The sequence below is a fragment of the Aquila chrysaetos genome, chromosome 10, assembly GCF_900496995.4.
Source record: "Aquila chrysaetos chrysaetos chromosome 10, bAquChr1.4, whole genome shotgun sequence".
NCBI classification, from domain to species: domain Eukaryota; kingdom Metazoa; phylum Chordata; class Aves; order Accipitriformes; family Accipitridae; genus Aquila; species Aquila chrysaetos.
Genome location: NC_044013.1, coordinates 27,931,147 through 27,944,256, shown reverse-complemented (window position 1 = coordinate 27,944,256; position 13,110 = coordinate 27,931,147). Strand labels below are relative to the sequence as shown.

The 13,110-nt window shown below is 41.0% G+C and overlaps 1 protein-coding gene across 15 annotated transcripts in view; it reads left to right on the top strand.

The window, feature by feature from the left end:
* The window catches only part of PPP2R3A (protein phosphatase 2 regulatory subunit B''alpha), a 65,937-nt gene that overhangs the window by 28,073 nt on the left and 24,754 nt on the right, over positions 1-13,110 (top strand). For all 15 annotated transcript variants that reach the window (XM_030027271.2, XM_030027267.2, XM_041126424.1 and 12 more), the window contains 3 exons: positions 6,927-7,187; positions 9,458-9,561; positions 12,236-12,338. In XM_030027271.2, the coding sequence (XP_029883131.1) occupies positions 6,927-7,187; positions 9,458-9,561; positions 12,236-12,338 (468 nt within the window). The remainder of the gene's footprint in view (positions 1-6,926; positions 7,188-9,457; positions 9,562-12,235; positions 12,339-13,110) is intronic.

Below are 13,110 nucleotides of genomic sequence, written 5' to 3'. Positions count from 1 at the left end.
AATCGGTTCACAGAGGGCTCTGGCACACTCTGGAGCTGGGACTTAGTACACAGTGACAATATACATTTGGGGGTGGAGGACAGAGATGGGAGTTCTCCCACTTGGTGGTAGTGAGATGTTACTATTTGTGCCTTTTGGGGCTCTACCTTGTGTCTTGGGTGTGTTAGTGTGTGATGACCTGAGAGTAGAGGTAATTGGGCTCACTAAATGTAGAAAAAGGGCTAGCAGGAGGAAGGGTGATAAGGCGGTGAGAGGGAGCAGAGAGATGAGTGATAGGTAGTTTGTAGAACACATAGATGTTGGCCAGGAAGGCAAGGAAGTTTTTTTGTAAAACCTGTATCTCTCTTTAGAGCTGTAAATTTCAGTTCTTGTGCTCATCTTTTGCAGGACTGTTTATGGAAGGATCAGAGAGCTTCCCATAGCAGTGTTGGTAGGAAGGGAGGTAGGGAGGTCTCTAATCCAACATCTCACTTGTAGGAAGACTAGGTCACATCAGCACTGGTTTTCTCCATGTCTTGAAAACTCCCTAAGGATAGGGATTCCCTCCACCCCCTTCCAGTGACCTCTTGCAGGGCTGTACTACCCTCAGTTAAATTCATCCTCCAGCCTAACCCTCCCAAGCTGTGGTTTATGGCTGTTGCCCCTTTTATACCATGTACCACTACAGAGTTTGGCTCTATCATCTCTGTAACTGTGCTTCAAATAGCTGTAGGCTGTGATTAGCCCATCACTTAGCTTCCTCTTTGCCTGGCTAAACAGGCCCAGCCCCTCAGTCTCTCCTGCCATGTGCTCCTGACCCTGGCTATCTGATTTGCCTTCTGTAGATCTCTGTCCAGTCTCTCCCCATCCTTTTTGAAGTGAAGGCCCCAAACTGGTCATAGTAATCCAGATGCAGCCTCACTGCTGTCAGGCAGAGGAGATAATAACTTCCCATGTTCTTCTGGCCCTATTCCTAATGCAGTCTACTACATAGTTTGCCTTATTTGTAAATGGCCAATGCTGCAGGCTCATGTTCAGCCTGGTGCACACTATCTCCCCCACATCCTTTTCAGCAGGGCTGTTGCTCAGCCAGTGGGTTCCCAGCCTGAACCAATGCTTGGGATTGCTGTACACAGGTGGAGAACTGGGTACCTTTTCTCATGGAAGTAGTTGAACAGATTGTCAAGGTCTCTTAACCTGAGGTGCTGCCTTTCATCACGCCAGCCTTCCCGCTAGGTAAGTGTCATCTGCAATCAGGACAGATGAGAGTTGCAGTGGTGCTTCTGTGAGGAGTGGGGGTTTATGCCTACTGTTGTCCTTCTGTCTGAATTAATTTGGGTGCACAGTGGTTGTTTTCTCCATGGAGTTTTCAGGGAAGTATTTGGAGTGTGGGGTGAAGTATATCAGTTGCGGAAAGGGCATGTGTAATATCTATAGGCACATTTGTCACTAGAGGCATGCAAGGTCTGTGTTTTCAAAACTCAACTGGATAAGGCCGTGAGGAACTTGATCCAGCCTTAGAGTTAGTCCTGTGTCCCTTCCCACCTAAATCTTTTTGTGATTCTGTGTTGCTTAGATAGAGTTTGTTTTCTTTTTTGTTTTGCTGCAGTTGGACTTTGTTTCTGCTGGTGAGTTTACGATTTATAGTAGAAACGATTCTATCCAGAAATGCATTTTTTCATAGCCTCTCCTCTTTGTGCTGTTGGGAGCCATGTGCAGATGAACCTTTGCTGTTCTTACTGTCCTTAGAGATGGGTAAGAAAGAAGCAGCAGAAAGATACAGTGATGGGAAAGGGCTTCAGGGAAGGAAAGGAAGAGAAAGACTTGGGCAATAGATGCAAATCAGCTCTGGAGAACTGATGATCTTTGAGGATGGCTTGTGTCCAGTTACCATCAGACTTCAGTAAGACAGGAACTGTAAAAACTGGAAGGAGACGTTAAGTCAGCACTGTGGACTGTGAGAAACCAGGCTGAGTCACTGTACCCTAGAAAAGAGGATTACAGAATCCTACTTGGAAAAAAAACAAGAAACTGGTAATTTTATTATCTAGGATCCTGTTGGAGATTGGGTCCAGGAGGAAGGAGCAGAAAGCATTTGAGCACTTGATGTGATACTGCTTCCTTCTGTGGAGTTTTCTGCTGGGACTGGCAAGTCCCTGAGAGGCAAGCCTGGATGGCAAAGGTTTAGTCTCTGTGCTTTGTTTGTGTAGCTACAATGAGGCTGTAGTTCTGTCTGGTTTATTTATACTGCAGATGCCACTATTTTAGTCTGTCCATAAATAAATTGCATGACTGGCAAAAGGTGATACAGCGGATAGACAGATTTTAGTTAAGCTAAATTACACTATGCTATAGAGCAGTGTTTAAAAACAGGCTTTAATCTCACCTTCCCCTTTAGCAAAACAAAAAAAAAGTCTATTAGCTATTGGTAATAAAGATAAAAGATTTATTATAGTATTTGTAGTTTTCTTTCTTAGTTGTCCTTTCTGAAAATGCATGTCCCTGTTGGAAAAATGTGTTCCACTAAGCAAACAGCATTTAAGGTTAACTTTTTGCAATAAGAAACTGTTTTTTTCCAAGGAATTCCCACAGAATTTCTCCTCATATCACTTTTTTCAGTGTTTGGGGGTTTTTTTGTTTGGTTTTTTTTGTGGGTTTTTTTTGTGTTTGGTTTTTTTTTTTTCCCCACAAATAGTTGTACTTAACTCCCTGCTGTCTCCATAGTGGTTGCCATCTGGTTATACCCATCCCAGACTATTAACTTTAAAGATTGTTTTAGGGAACAAGATCCTCAAGAGCTGGTTGCTGCTTGTTGTTTTCTCTTGGTGGTGGTGTGGGCAGCTCGCTTCTTACATGAGAAGGAAGAAGACAAAGTGCAAAAGTTTTATTTCTATTCCTGAAGTAGAATCTTCAGAAAAGAAGCCATCCATGAGCAATGCTTCCACCTTGTTTGACTTGGACTGAGCAGGAGCTAGTGTTTCAGTCTTACTGGGAAGGTCAGCTGCAAACTGATGTCTGAACTGCCTCCCTACTTTGAAGCTTAGCAGCATTCCTTGTATTTCTCCTATAGGTGTCTAACCTTCTGGCTTGTGTTGTAGTCGTAGATCAGGAAATTACTGTAGATTCTGGGGTACTGACTTGTGGCTTATGTGAGCTGGTACCAAGCGTTGCTGACTTTGGCAGTACCTGCAAGAAAATGAGTTGCTCTGCTTTTCAGAAGGTGGAGGCCAGGTCGAAGTGGATGAGTTGTGTTACAGGATGATCAGCTTGAGTCTTGTGCTATATCGGGATGTATGTGGTATACAGAAGAGGAGGAAAACAGCACAGTGCTGTTGTGGTGGTCTACTTTGGGGATGCCTCTTTGCCTTCTAAGAAAAAAAAAAAACCACAGCAATTTTATCATTCTCTTGTACTGTAAGGGAAGGGGATATATTGTTAAAGTGAAGAGTCAGTGTCTTTTGAGAGAACAATATGTTGGTTTGCTTCCTTTTGGTTTATGGACCTTTTCATTAAATTTGAGTCATTTCTTCTAGTTCCTCACAGTCCTGACAGCTTGGAGTGCATGCGTGCTTTGAAGAGATTAATGAGCAACAAACCTGTTTCTGAGAAGTGGATCTTCAAGACAAACTGATGTTAAGTCCTATTACAGAAGTCAAGTGGCTGCAGTTGGCACCTCGTTGTCTGTTCCAGCTTTGCATTGTTTGTATGAATATGGTGCTGTGAGAAACCAGCAGGGATTTCCCCACTGTTGGAATCCAGAAAGTGAACTCTACTGAGTAGAGTTGTGTTGTGGCTGGAAAAGCCACTGGCTAGGCAGGGCAGACAGGGTGCAAGGCAGATTGTAAAAGCAGAAGTGGTGGTGTGTGTGAGTTCTCATCCAAGTCAAGTCACTAGCTTGACTTACACATCAAGGTCCGATTCGTTGACCCACTGTTTCCCAATCAGATGGAGTCTTCTTGAGAAGGCTTGTCTTGGGGAGTTCTATTCACCCCTCTTGCTTAGCATCCCTTATTGAAGCAGACAGTCATGGGGCGGGGGGGGGGATCTTCATCTACCTCTAACACGCAGCAGTGGCTGCTCTGGGGCCATGTGCTCCCTTCCCAGGTGCATCCAGCCTGTCTGGGTTTTGCTGTTAATCTACTGAGTAAAGAGCAAAAGGAAGCCAGGAGAAGGTGACGTGGGGAAACAGACTCCACAATCAGTGAGATTGTAAAGTAGGTATGTTTATTCAGCGCTGGGCAGCATGGGGGGTAGTCCCACCAAAGTCATGCGCGCCTGACTCGGCAGTTCGCTTCAAATTTATACAGTCAAGTGTTACATATAGATGGAGTTTCGCAATATGCCTATACATAGGCATGATCTATCCCTGCTTCATATTAAAATTAGTTCCAGAAGTCACAAGGCCGGTCTTGGCTGGTTTTTGGGGTCGACTGCTGCTTCTTATCAGGGACTATGTCCTGCCCCAGCCAGCCTCAACAATGCAAACATTAAGCATCACTTCTCATCCTCTCGGGCCAACAATGCAAACGTTAAGCATCACTTCTCATCCTCTTGGGCCATGTCTACCTCTATTGAAATTTCTTTAACTTCATTATAAGCTAGATAATTATTAAACAGTTCTTATCTACATCCATATATCTACTAAGGTTCCTTTGGCTCCCCGTTTCAAAGGGTTTTCTTCTATTAAACCAGTGAGCTGCCGCTCCTGAAGTGAGTGACCAGCTTCCACCCAGCTTAACCCTTGCCATCATTTCAGGTCACCTACCTGCATTGTCATACTGTGGGACAGAGTAACCAGGGCTGATGCTTACCCTGTCCCACAGCCCTCTTCAGCCCCAGTAGCACTTTGAGCCTCAGACCTGGCCCACTTTGAGCTCCAGCATCACTCAGGATCAGACACAAAGATGTGCAGTATGTGAGAGAGTAGGAAAAGTCAAGGAAGATGGGAGGAAGAATAGATTGTGGTAACCAGTCTTACTCTCCAAAGGGTGAGAGCTATATTGAGGACCATACAGACTCTGAATACTGGTATTGATAGACTCAGAAGTCCTAAAGGTTGAAAGTAATGTTCAGCTTTTCCTGTATTGTAAGACACAGGAGAGGAGGACTTAAAGAAACACAGGCTCCAGGTTAATGTGTTCTGTACAGAGCAGTTACAATACAAAAGTATGCTTTGGCTGTCATATGTATTCAAACGTTCCTACTCCTGAAATGGGACAGCATTTGGGAGAAGGAAGAGGTCTTCCCCATTTAAAGAAAGAGCAGTGAAGCAGAGGAGTGAAGAGGAGGAAAATCCTTCCATCTCGTTTCACAGGTTTCTGAAGAATGGGTTATAAAGTATTCTAAACTGCAGGTAAAAACAGGGCTTAAGGAAGCTTTTACAATTCTCACTTCTTCACCTTCCTGAAAGCAAACCCATTCTAAGTTGGGGTATTCAGTATGTGTTAAGAAAAAAGCTCCAAGTTTCTGGAAAATAATAAGGCAAAGAGTTTAGTCAGTTCATCATATACATTCTTCTGTATTTACTGAACTCAGACTTGGCTACTTTATCCTAAAACCATTTTGTTTTGAAATAGTTAGAATAAACAAACTGAAAGTTGCAGCTGTATTTACTTGACTATTGCCTTATTAGCCTCTTATCACATATGTTGTTGTATTAATAACAACTCTTGCATTCAAACCATTGCGCAATAGGCAAGCCTATCGGCTTTTCCCAAGAAAGTGTGTATTCGTGGGGGAGTAGGGAATTTGTCATCCCTTGGCATTCCAGCATCTGAATTCTGCCGCTTATACTGTAACTACTTTTCAAAGTTTAAAAAAATATTCCTTCTTATGTATGAAAAATTACCTATTTTATGATCTCATTATGTAGTTAAATAGAAATGCTGCCTTTTATGAAAAGTATTGATGTATAGCTAGAACTAGAAGATTGCAGAGATCCGGTAGAAAGGTGATTTAGTGGGGATCACCATATCAGCCACATGTTTATTACAGACAGGAGAGGAGTGATAGGATGGTACAGCTAATGAAAAAAGAGGTGGTAGGCGTGGGAGGAAAGACTACCTTCAAACAGGCATGCAAAAGGCCTAGTTTAAATTCCCAGTTTTCTCCTTGTTTTTCAGCAAATGACATAGGTGCTGATTCAGTGAAGCCTTTGGGTGCTTCGCCTGCAAAAGGACTCTCAGCTGGATTTGTGAACAGACCCTTTGCATTTTACACTAACTGTGTGTGCTGTATCATGTGGGTGCCTAATGACAAACTGTGCTGGCTGCTCCTAATTCCTAATGTAAAAATTGTTTTGCCAGTACTTAGTACCTTGAACAAAATCAGGTCTTGGACTGTTGTAATTTGGGCATAGAATAATAGGCTTCCTGAAATTTAGAAGACAGTCTTGCAAAGCTTTTCTTAATTTGTCTGTGACGCAATACTTTGGCAAAACTAATTATGTTCCCAAGGGATGGAAAATGTCAATGTTATGAATGTAAGTTCACTCATACACGAGGCAAGACATTTGTGTGGGTGGATGTTCTAGTTCTAAGGGGAAATACTGAAGAGAAGATTTTGATGCTTTGCTGTTTATGGGGCAGAATGACAACACAATGACCAGCGTGAGAAGAAATAGCATTGTCCTTGTTCTATGGTATTGCTGAATTGCAGATTGTGTGTACTCTTGTGGTTCAATAGTATGTCATAATCCACAGCTACATACATAAAATGCACAGAAACTACATAAAAGCAGATGTGATGTATCCTAAATTTGCAATGTTTGATATTGCAGAGATTTTTTTAATTGGCTACTTAAGACATGCATTTTTATCCCTATGCTATAATTTAACTGTTGGTGGTTTTTAATTTTTTCCTAAGCATGGGGAGCACCAGCTATTTTCTCCTGCTTGGTATGCCGTGCCATGCTGTTAAAAAGTATTTGTTGTTAATTATATTTTCAGGTTCAAAATAAACAAGAGAAGAAACCTGGAACTTCATCCACAGTCCCTTTGAACGCTGCAGTTAGCCCTTGCACTCTTCTGCCTGTGAATAAAGCCACCAGCAGTACCCCTTTGTCAATAAACATTCCACGTTTCTACTTCCCTAAAGGACTTCCAAATGTCTGCACTAATCATGAAGAAATCATTGCCAGGATTGAAGAAGCCTTTAGAGAGTTTGAAGATGAGAAAGCAAACATCTGCGAAATGGGGAAAATTGCTAAGGTAACTGTTCTTTAGGTTTCTCATTTTTTGGAGGGAAACACTGAAACTAAAACTAATAAAGTATCTCATAGCTGTTCTCATTTTCAGTGAAAAAAGAACCAATATCCTTTTGCTCTGAATGTTTTTGTTTAGGTTAAGAAAATAGTAAAAAAAAAAAAAAAAGCTAAGTTTGCTGTTTGTCACATCTGATGTGTATGCTCTTTCTTGCTTTGATTTGCAAAATGGTACTAATACAAATTTCCTTTTTGTTTTCTGTTCCTCCATAGTTATGCTCAGAAAGTAGCAGAAACTTAGTCTGCCTCTGTGGCTTCAGGTAGTGCCAGCTGCCATCTTTATGGTTAGCTGTCCCACTAATCTGGACGTGATCTGTGTATGCTGTTGCAGTGTCACTTGAGAAAGCAGTTTCCAACCTATGCCTCTTTGGGCATAGAACAGGGAAATGCTTTGTCAACCCTCAGCCACTGAGATGTGTATGTTCAATATCCATAATGCAGGTGTCAGCAGACTTGGAGTTGTTACAGTCTGCTAATGAGTTCCTGGCTTCAGGGAACGAAACACAGCACTTGTGTGGAAGCATGATGCAGTTGAGTGGTTCTATTTTGCTCTCCTTCAACCATGATTTTTAGTAATGCTGATCTAAAACTAGCAGTTGTCAGACACATCTCATATGTTCAGCTTGCCCTGAATGCATCTTTGGCACTGTAGATTGAGCAATGATCTGTCCAAGAGGAGCACTTGTTTTCCAGGAACGAAGATTTTTCTGGAAGGAGAGACTAGGTTGCTTTTTTGTTTTTTGTTTTTAGAGGAATTGAGTGGCATTATTTGTAAACCATGTCTGAAAACATAAAACATAAACAGAAAAACTTCTTTGCTTGACCAAAAAAAGGTTTGAAACAGATTTTATGACAAGACAGGCAACTGTGTGTGGCCTGTCATGTTCAAACTGGGAAAAGCAGGAGGGTGGTGTAGAAGAGCCCTCTGCTTTTGTCTGGTCTCTGCATCTGTGTCTACATGGATGTGTTCCATGCCATTTAGCTATTGTAAGGCTTGCTTCTGTACCATGGGGTTATTGATAATGGTACCAGTTTTGGGGTTCTGAAATGCTGGAGAAGCTACACAGAGAAAATAGCAGGAAGTAAATGTCACTGTTTCCTCAGATTAGCTAAATACCTGTAGACGTACAGTCACCTGACCTGGGATGGCCAACTCCAAAAGCAGTTCTTATGCTGATTGGGGTTCCCAAAGGAACATGCAGCCCCAGACAAAAAGTTGAGAATGGACTTGCAGGATAGTCTTGCTTAATAGAAGAGGTGAAGGAGGCTTTGTGGGGAAAGCAGAAATGATGCTTCAACTACTTCAAAATGGTCTTCCTTCCATTTGGTGTGATATCCTTCTTGCCTGTGCCTGGCCTGAATCAGCTGCACTCCCACTCCCTCCAAGGCCTTTCTTTTGCAGATGTTCTGATACCTTGTCTGGAGTCGTGAAGGTGGCTGGAAAGATCTTTGTGGTAAAGAGGAGGTTTCTTGAAGGTGTCGGCAGCTGGATGTTTGAAGCCATTTTCAAGCGTGCTTTTCTGAGGCATTACAGAGTACAAAATGCTTGAGCTTTCATTGATTACCATTCTGAAAGCTAGCAGCCTCTGCAGAGGCTAGCTAAAAAGTTGTGTTCAGGGAGTCCTTTTGCTGTTATCAGCCTCTTTCCATTTGTGCTTTCATTTTTTTGTTATCCTGCTGAGATCTAGCAGTGTTGGGAAGATGGACTGTTCTGGGTGGAAGGCACTGCACTGAAAACTAAGGATGGGAACTATTTCTCCTTCAGGCATTTAATCATTAATTGTCTATAATTAGAATTGAAGTTCCCTTGCTGTCAATGAGAAGAAGTCAGCCCATATAGAGAATGGGTCGTCCTTTTCTAAGATAGGTCAGTGAGGTAGCTCGTGCAAGTGGTCTTCTGGAAGGAGGTGCCTGTGTCTCTCCACTTCACTTTGCAGGGAACCTTGCTAAACAGAGCTTAAGAGCATGATAGTTTCTGATCCTTTTACTAGCCTGACGTGATATATTTCTCAGTTACTTAAAAAGGCATATGACAAAGTAGAAAGTTATTGGTGGATTCTGAGCCTTGTCATACAGTAAATAGCTTTTTGACTAACCTGTATGCCCTTACTGCTTTATTTCCCTTATGTAAAAGTCTCAGTGGTAAATTTGGTATGTAAACAAGCAGGCTCTTGTGACTGCTTTTGTATTCCGTTTTGTTCTGGTGTTTCATTACAGATATGTGGCTGCCCACTCTACTGGAAAGCACCTATGTTCAATGCATCAGGAGGAGAAAGGACAGGATGTGTATCTGTACACTCATTTGTATCCATGTGGAGAAAGTGAGTGCAGCAAATGCAAAATTCTCTTTCTGGAAAAAGAGAACAGCCTGCCATAGAAGTTGGGGGGGTGGCGGGGTGGTTTGTTTGTTGGTTTTGGGGTTTTTTTGCAGGGTTTTTTGTTTGTGATTTTTTGTTTGTTTCTTTCCTTCTACCAGACTTTTCAAATCATTGTCTCTTCTTTAGAATAAAATAAATGGCTTAATCTCTTTGAGCTTAAGTTTTCTTCCCCAAAACTCCCTGAACACTTGTTTCCATGCTGCATCAACAAACTTTGAAGCAATTGTATAGATGATGAGACATTTTGGTCTGGTTGGCATACAAAATATATGAACACACTCCGTAGAAATATGTCAGCTATTCTGAGATAACTGATACATGTCAGTGGATTTTGGATATATTTATCTTAGGCCTTACTGCTGCTACACTAGTGCAGTAAGCAAGTGCCTTTTGGGAATGGGGAAAGGAGGCATGTGATAATGTTATAGGACAGGAAGAAGGAATGTAAAATAAAGCAGCAGCATACAAGTGGATACTCTGGGAGCTTTAGTAGTTATTACCCTCCTCAAGCATGCTGTATAATAAATCTGTGGCATTTGACAGCCACTTCCATGTACCATTGTAAAGGCTTCTTTTTGAAATTAAGAGCTCTGGATATATTATATTTGGAGTCAGAGGTGTGAGATGGAAGATACTTGCTCTCTTGCCTAATCTTTTTCCCTCCAGGGCAATTCAGGCTGTAGTCTACTTTGTGAAACACCTGAACAATGTCTCCATCTCGTATCTACAGTTCTAATTTTTTACTTAATGGTTGCTCTTCAGATTCTTGAAGTAGCCTTTAACCCTGAGTTCCCAAAATATTTCCTGTGATAATATTGTCAAAACAGCTTCTAGTTACTCTGGCAAAATTGCAAAAATGTTAGGGGTGACTGATCAGTGAGTTCTTCTTGACACAGACTTTTTTCCTGCCTTAGGTTCCTCCAATTACTCCTAATTAATCCCTCCTGTGTGATACCACATCTTGTCACTCCTCTGACTTTCCCATCCTAGAGATATTTGCAGACTGTGGTCATGCCCTTCTTCTGTATTCTTTTAACCACGCCGTTTCCACGCCAAGTTTTGTATGCTTTTCTCACTTTAATTGCTCTTTTAGAAAGACTTTTTTTCCCCTCCTCTTCCCCTCTGACAGTTACAAATTTTTTTCTGGAAACAGGATAGACAGAAAGAAATATAGTCTTCCTGGTAAAGTTTGACTACAGTTATCTGAACACAGCCATAACTTTAAAACAGTTATCTTTAATTGCTGATGCCTATTTTCAAGCATCTTAGTAGGTGACCTGACTTTTCAAAATGCTACATGCTCACTGATCTCATTTGAAGTCAATAGGAATTGCTGGATATACAATACTTCCGAAAATCAGATCTTTTTTGTTTGTTGCTAAAACATGGCTTTGTTTTAAAACATCATCTTTATGTGCCTGATTATTTTTATTTTTAAAAGCTAAAACATTAGCACCTCTTTTCTGCAGATGATTTAGAATGTGTCTGTTAATTGACAGTTAGCATGATATGAATGTGCAGCTAACAGGATTGCTTGTCAGCCATTAAATCTTTTTTCTTTTTTTTTTTCCTGGAAGACTTGTTTAAAAAAACCTCTTTTTTGTAGTCTGCTTTTGTTAACAAGTGATGAGGCCAGAATTAGCAGCAAGCCAGTTAGTGTGATCTCTTCAGGAAAACTACAGGCATTTCAGTACTGTGTTTCAATATATGTTCATACGCTTTCAGGAGAGGAGGGGGGTTCAATAATCACTCATAGTATATAATAGTCCATTTGTATTTTTACAGTTATTAAAGAATACAGGGAGTTTTCTGAGTAAGTTCTCATTTCCCTTACACTATATGAACAACTTGGTGTTTAATATATCAGAATGTTCTCTTCTGTTACAGGTATTCAGTAGTGATTTGGTAAATGTCATGGAGTTTCTGTTTTCATGAGTATTTCTTCTTTGGAGTGAATTAAGTATTTGTGATACCTTTGACCAGGGTAGTATTTTGTATTAGAAGAAAGCAGAGACAAGAATCTGTGTCATAGATGCAAACTGTCAACCTAATGAGTTTACATGCTTCTCTAAATACTCAGTCCTACTAACTGTTTCATTAGGCTGTTCTCCAGGACTTCAGTGCACAGCAGCCAGCTGTGCCGTAATTAACAAGGGATGTTCTTTTTTGCCTCTTGGGGAGTGATTTTTCTGGTTGAAAATTTAGTCACTGTAGTTTGGCAATATTCTCAAATATTAAAAAGGATTAAATTGGAGACCGTGTCTGCTATGGCATCCCATTAGGTTGATCCTATTGACTTTGAATGACATCAGCGAGCATACAGCATTTTGAAAAGTCAGGTTGCTTACTAAGGTGCTGTGGAATCAATGTAAGAACAGTCTTCAGTAAGAAACTTTGTTTACCACAGCAATGTTAACATGAAAAAAAGCTCCACTGGGTTGGAAGTACCTTGGTGCTGCTGAAAGATATTGAAGATGGGTGCTCTGGGGTTAACTTTGCATAATTCACAGTGTAAATGTATTGCATAACATGTGATAAGGCACTCCATACTCCATCTGTAGTTTGTGATTGTTCTGTGAGGGATAAAGTGGTTGGAGTAACTCTTCATCTCTCATAGGATCCTATGTAACTGCCATGATGATGCATCCAGATTCACGTACCTTTTAGCAAAGCCTAGCTGTGACTACCTAGAACAGGAGGACTTCATCCTGCTTCTTCAGGTACCTGCAACAGCTCAGCAGTGAATGGATGGGGAGAGAGTGCTATGTTTATTTTGTAACTTCTTTATTTTCATGTCTTTAAATGTTTACCAAGGACATGCAGACCTTTGGTTTGAACAGCACCTGGGTGGGGTTTTGGAGTGAACTATAAATAAGCATTTTAAGTGGACTATTTTGCATAAGTGCCAACCAGCTACATATCTTGCTAAAGTTGCTGAGGATTGTCGAAGCTTTATTTAGTCTCTTGTCTGTTATTAGGATTCGTATTTATCAGTGCCTGGTAACCGGGCTGAAATTTGCCCCATTTCTCTAGGTGGTTATTGGGAAAAAAGCATGGTGCTGTTGATACTCAAGCACAACATAACAGCTTATTAGAAAAGTTGTAAAAGTTGCTTGGCAAGACAGTTATAATTGCATTTGTCTAGCGAGACTACCAGATACAGTATCATGTGGAAATCTTTGTGAAAAATTTTGCAGTTCCAGTTGTTCTATATATGCCTCTACACCTGCTAGGGCACAAGTCTCACTGCTGATTTTTTTTTTTTCCTAATATTCAGGCTAAAGCTGTGCATCCTGCTTTCATTTCTTTCTTTTTCTTTTGTTCACATGTGATATTTTTAACAAAGCAAAGTATCATTCTTTAATTATTTGTGGCCATTTAGGCAGACTTTGCGTAGGTTTAGGGTTTCTTTATAGTTTCTCTGTAAATCAGGGTCTATCTGCCCCTCTGATCATCTGTTGATGCTTTTTCTGGGCTCTTCCAAATATCCCT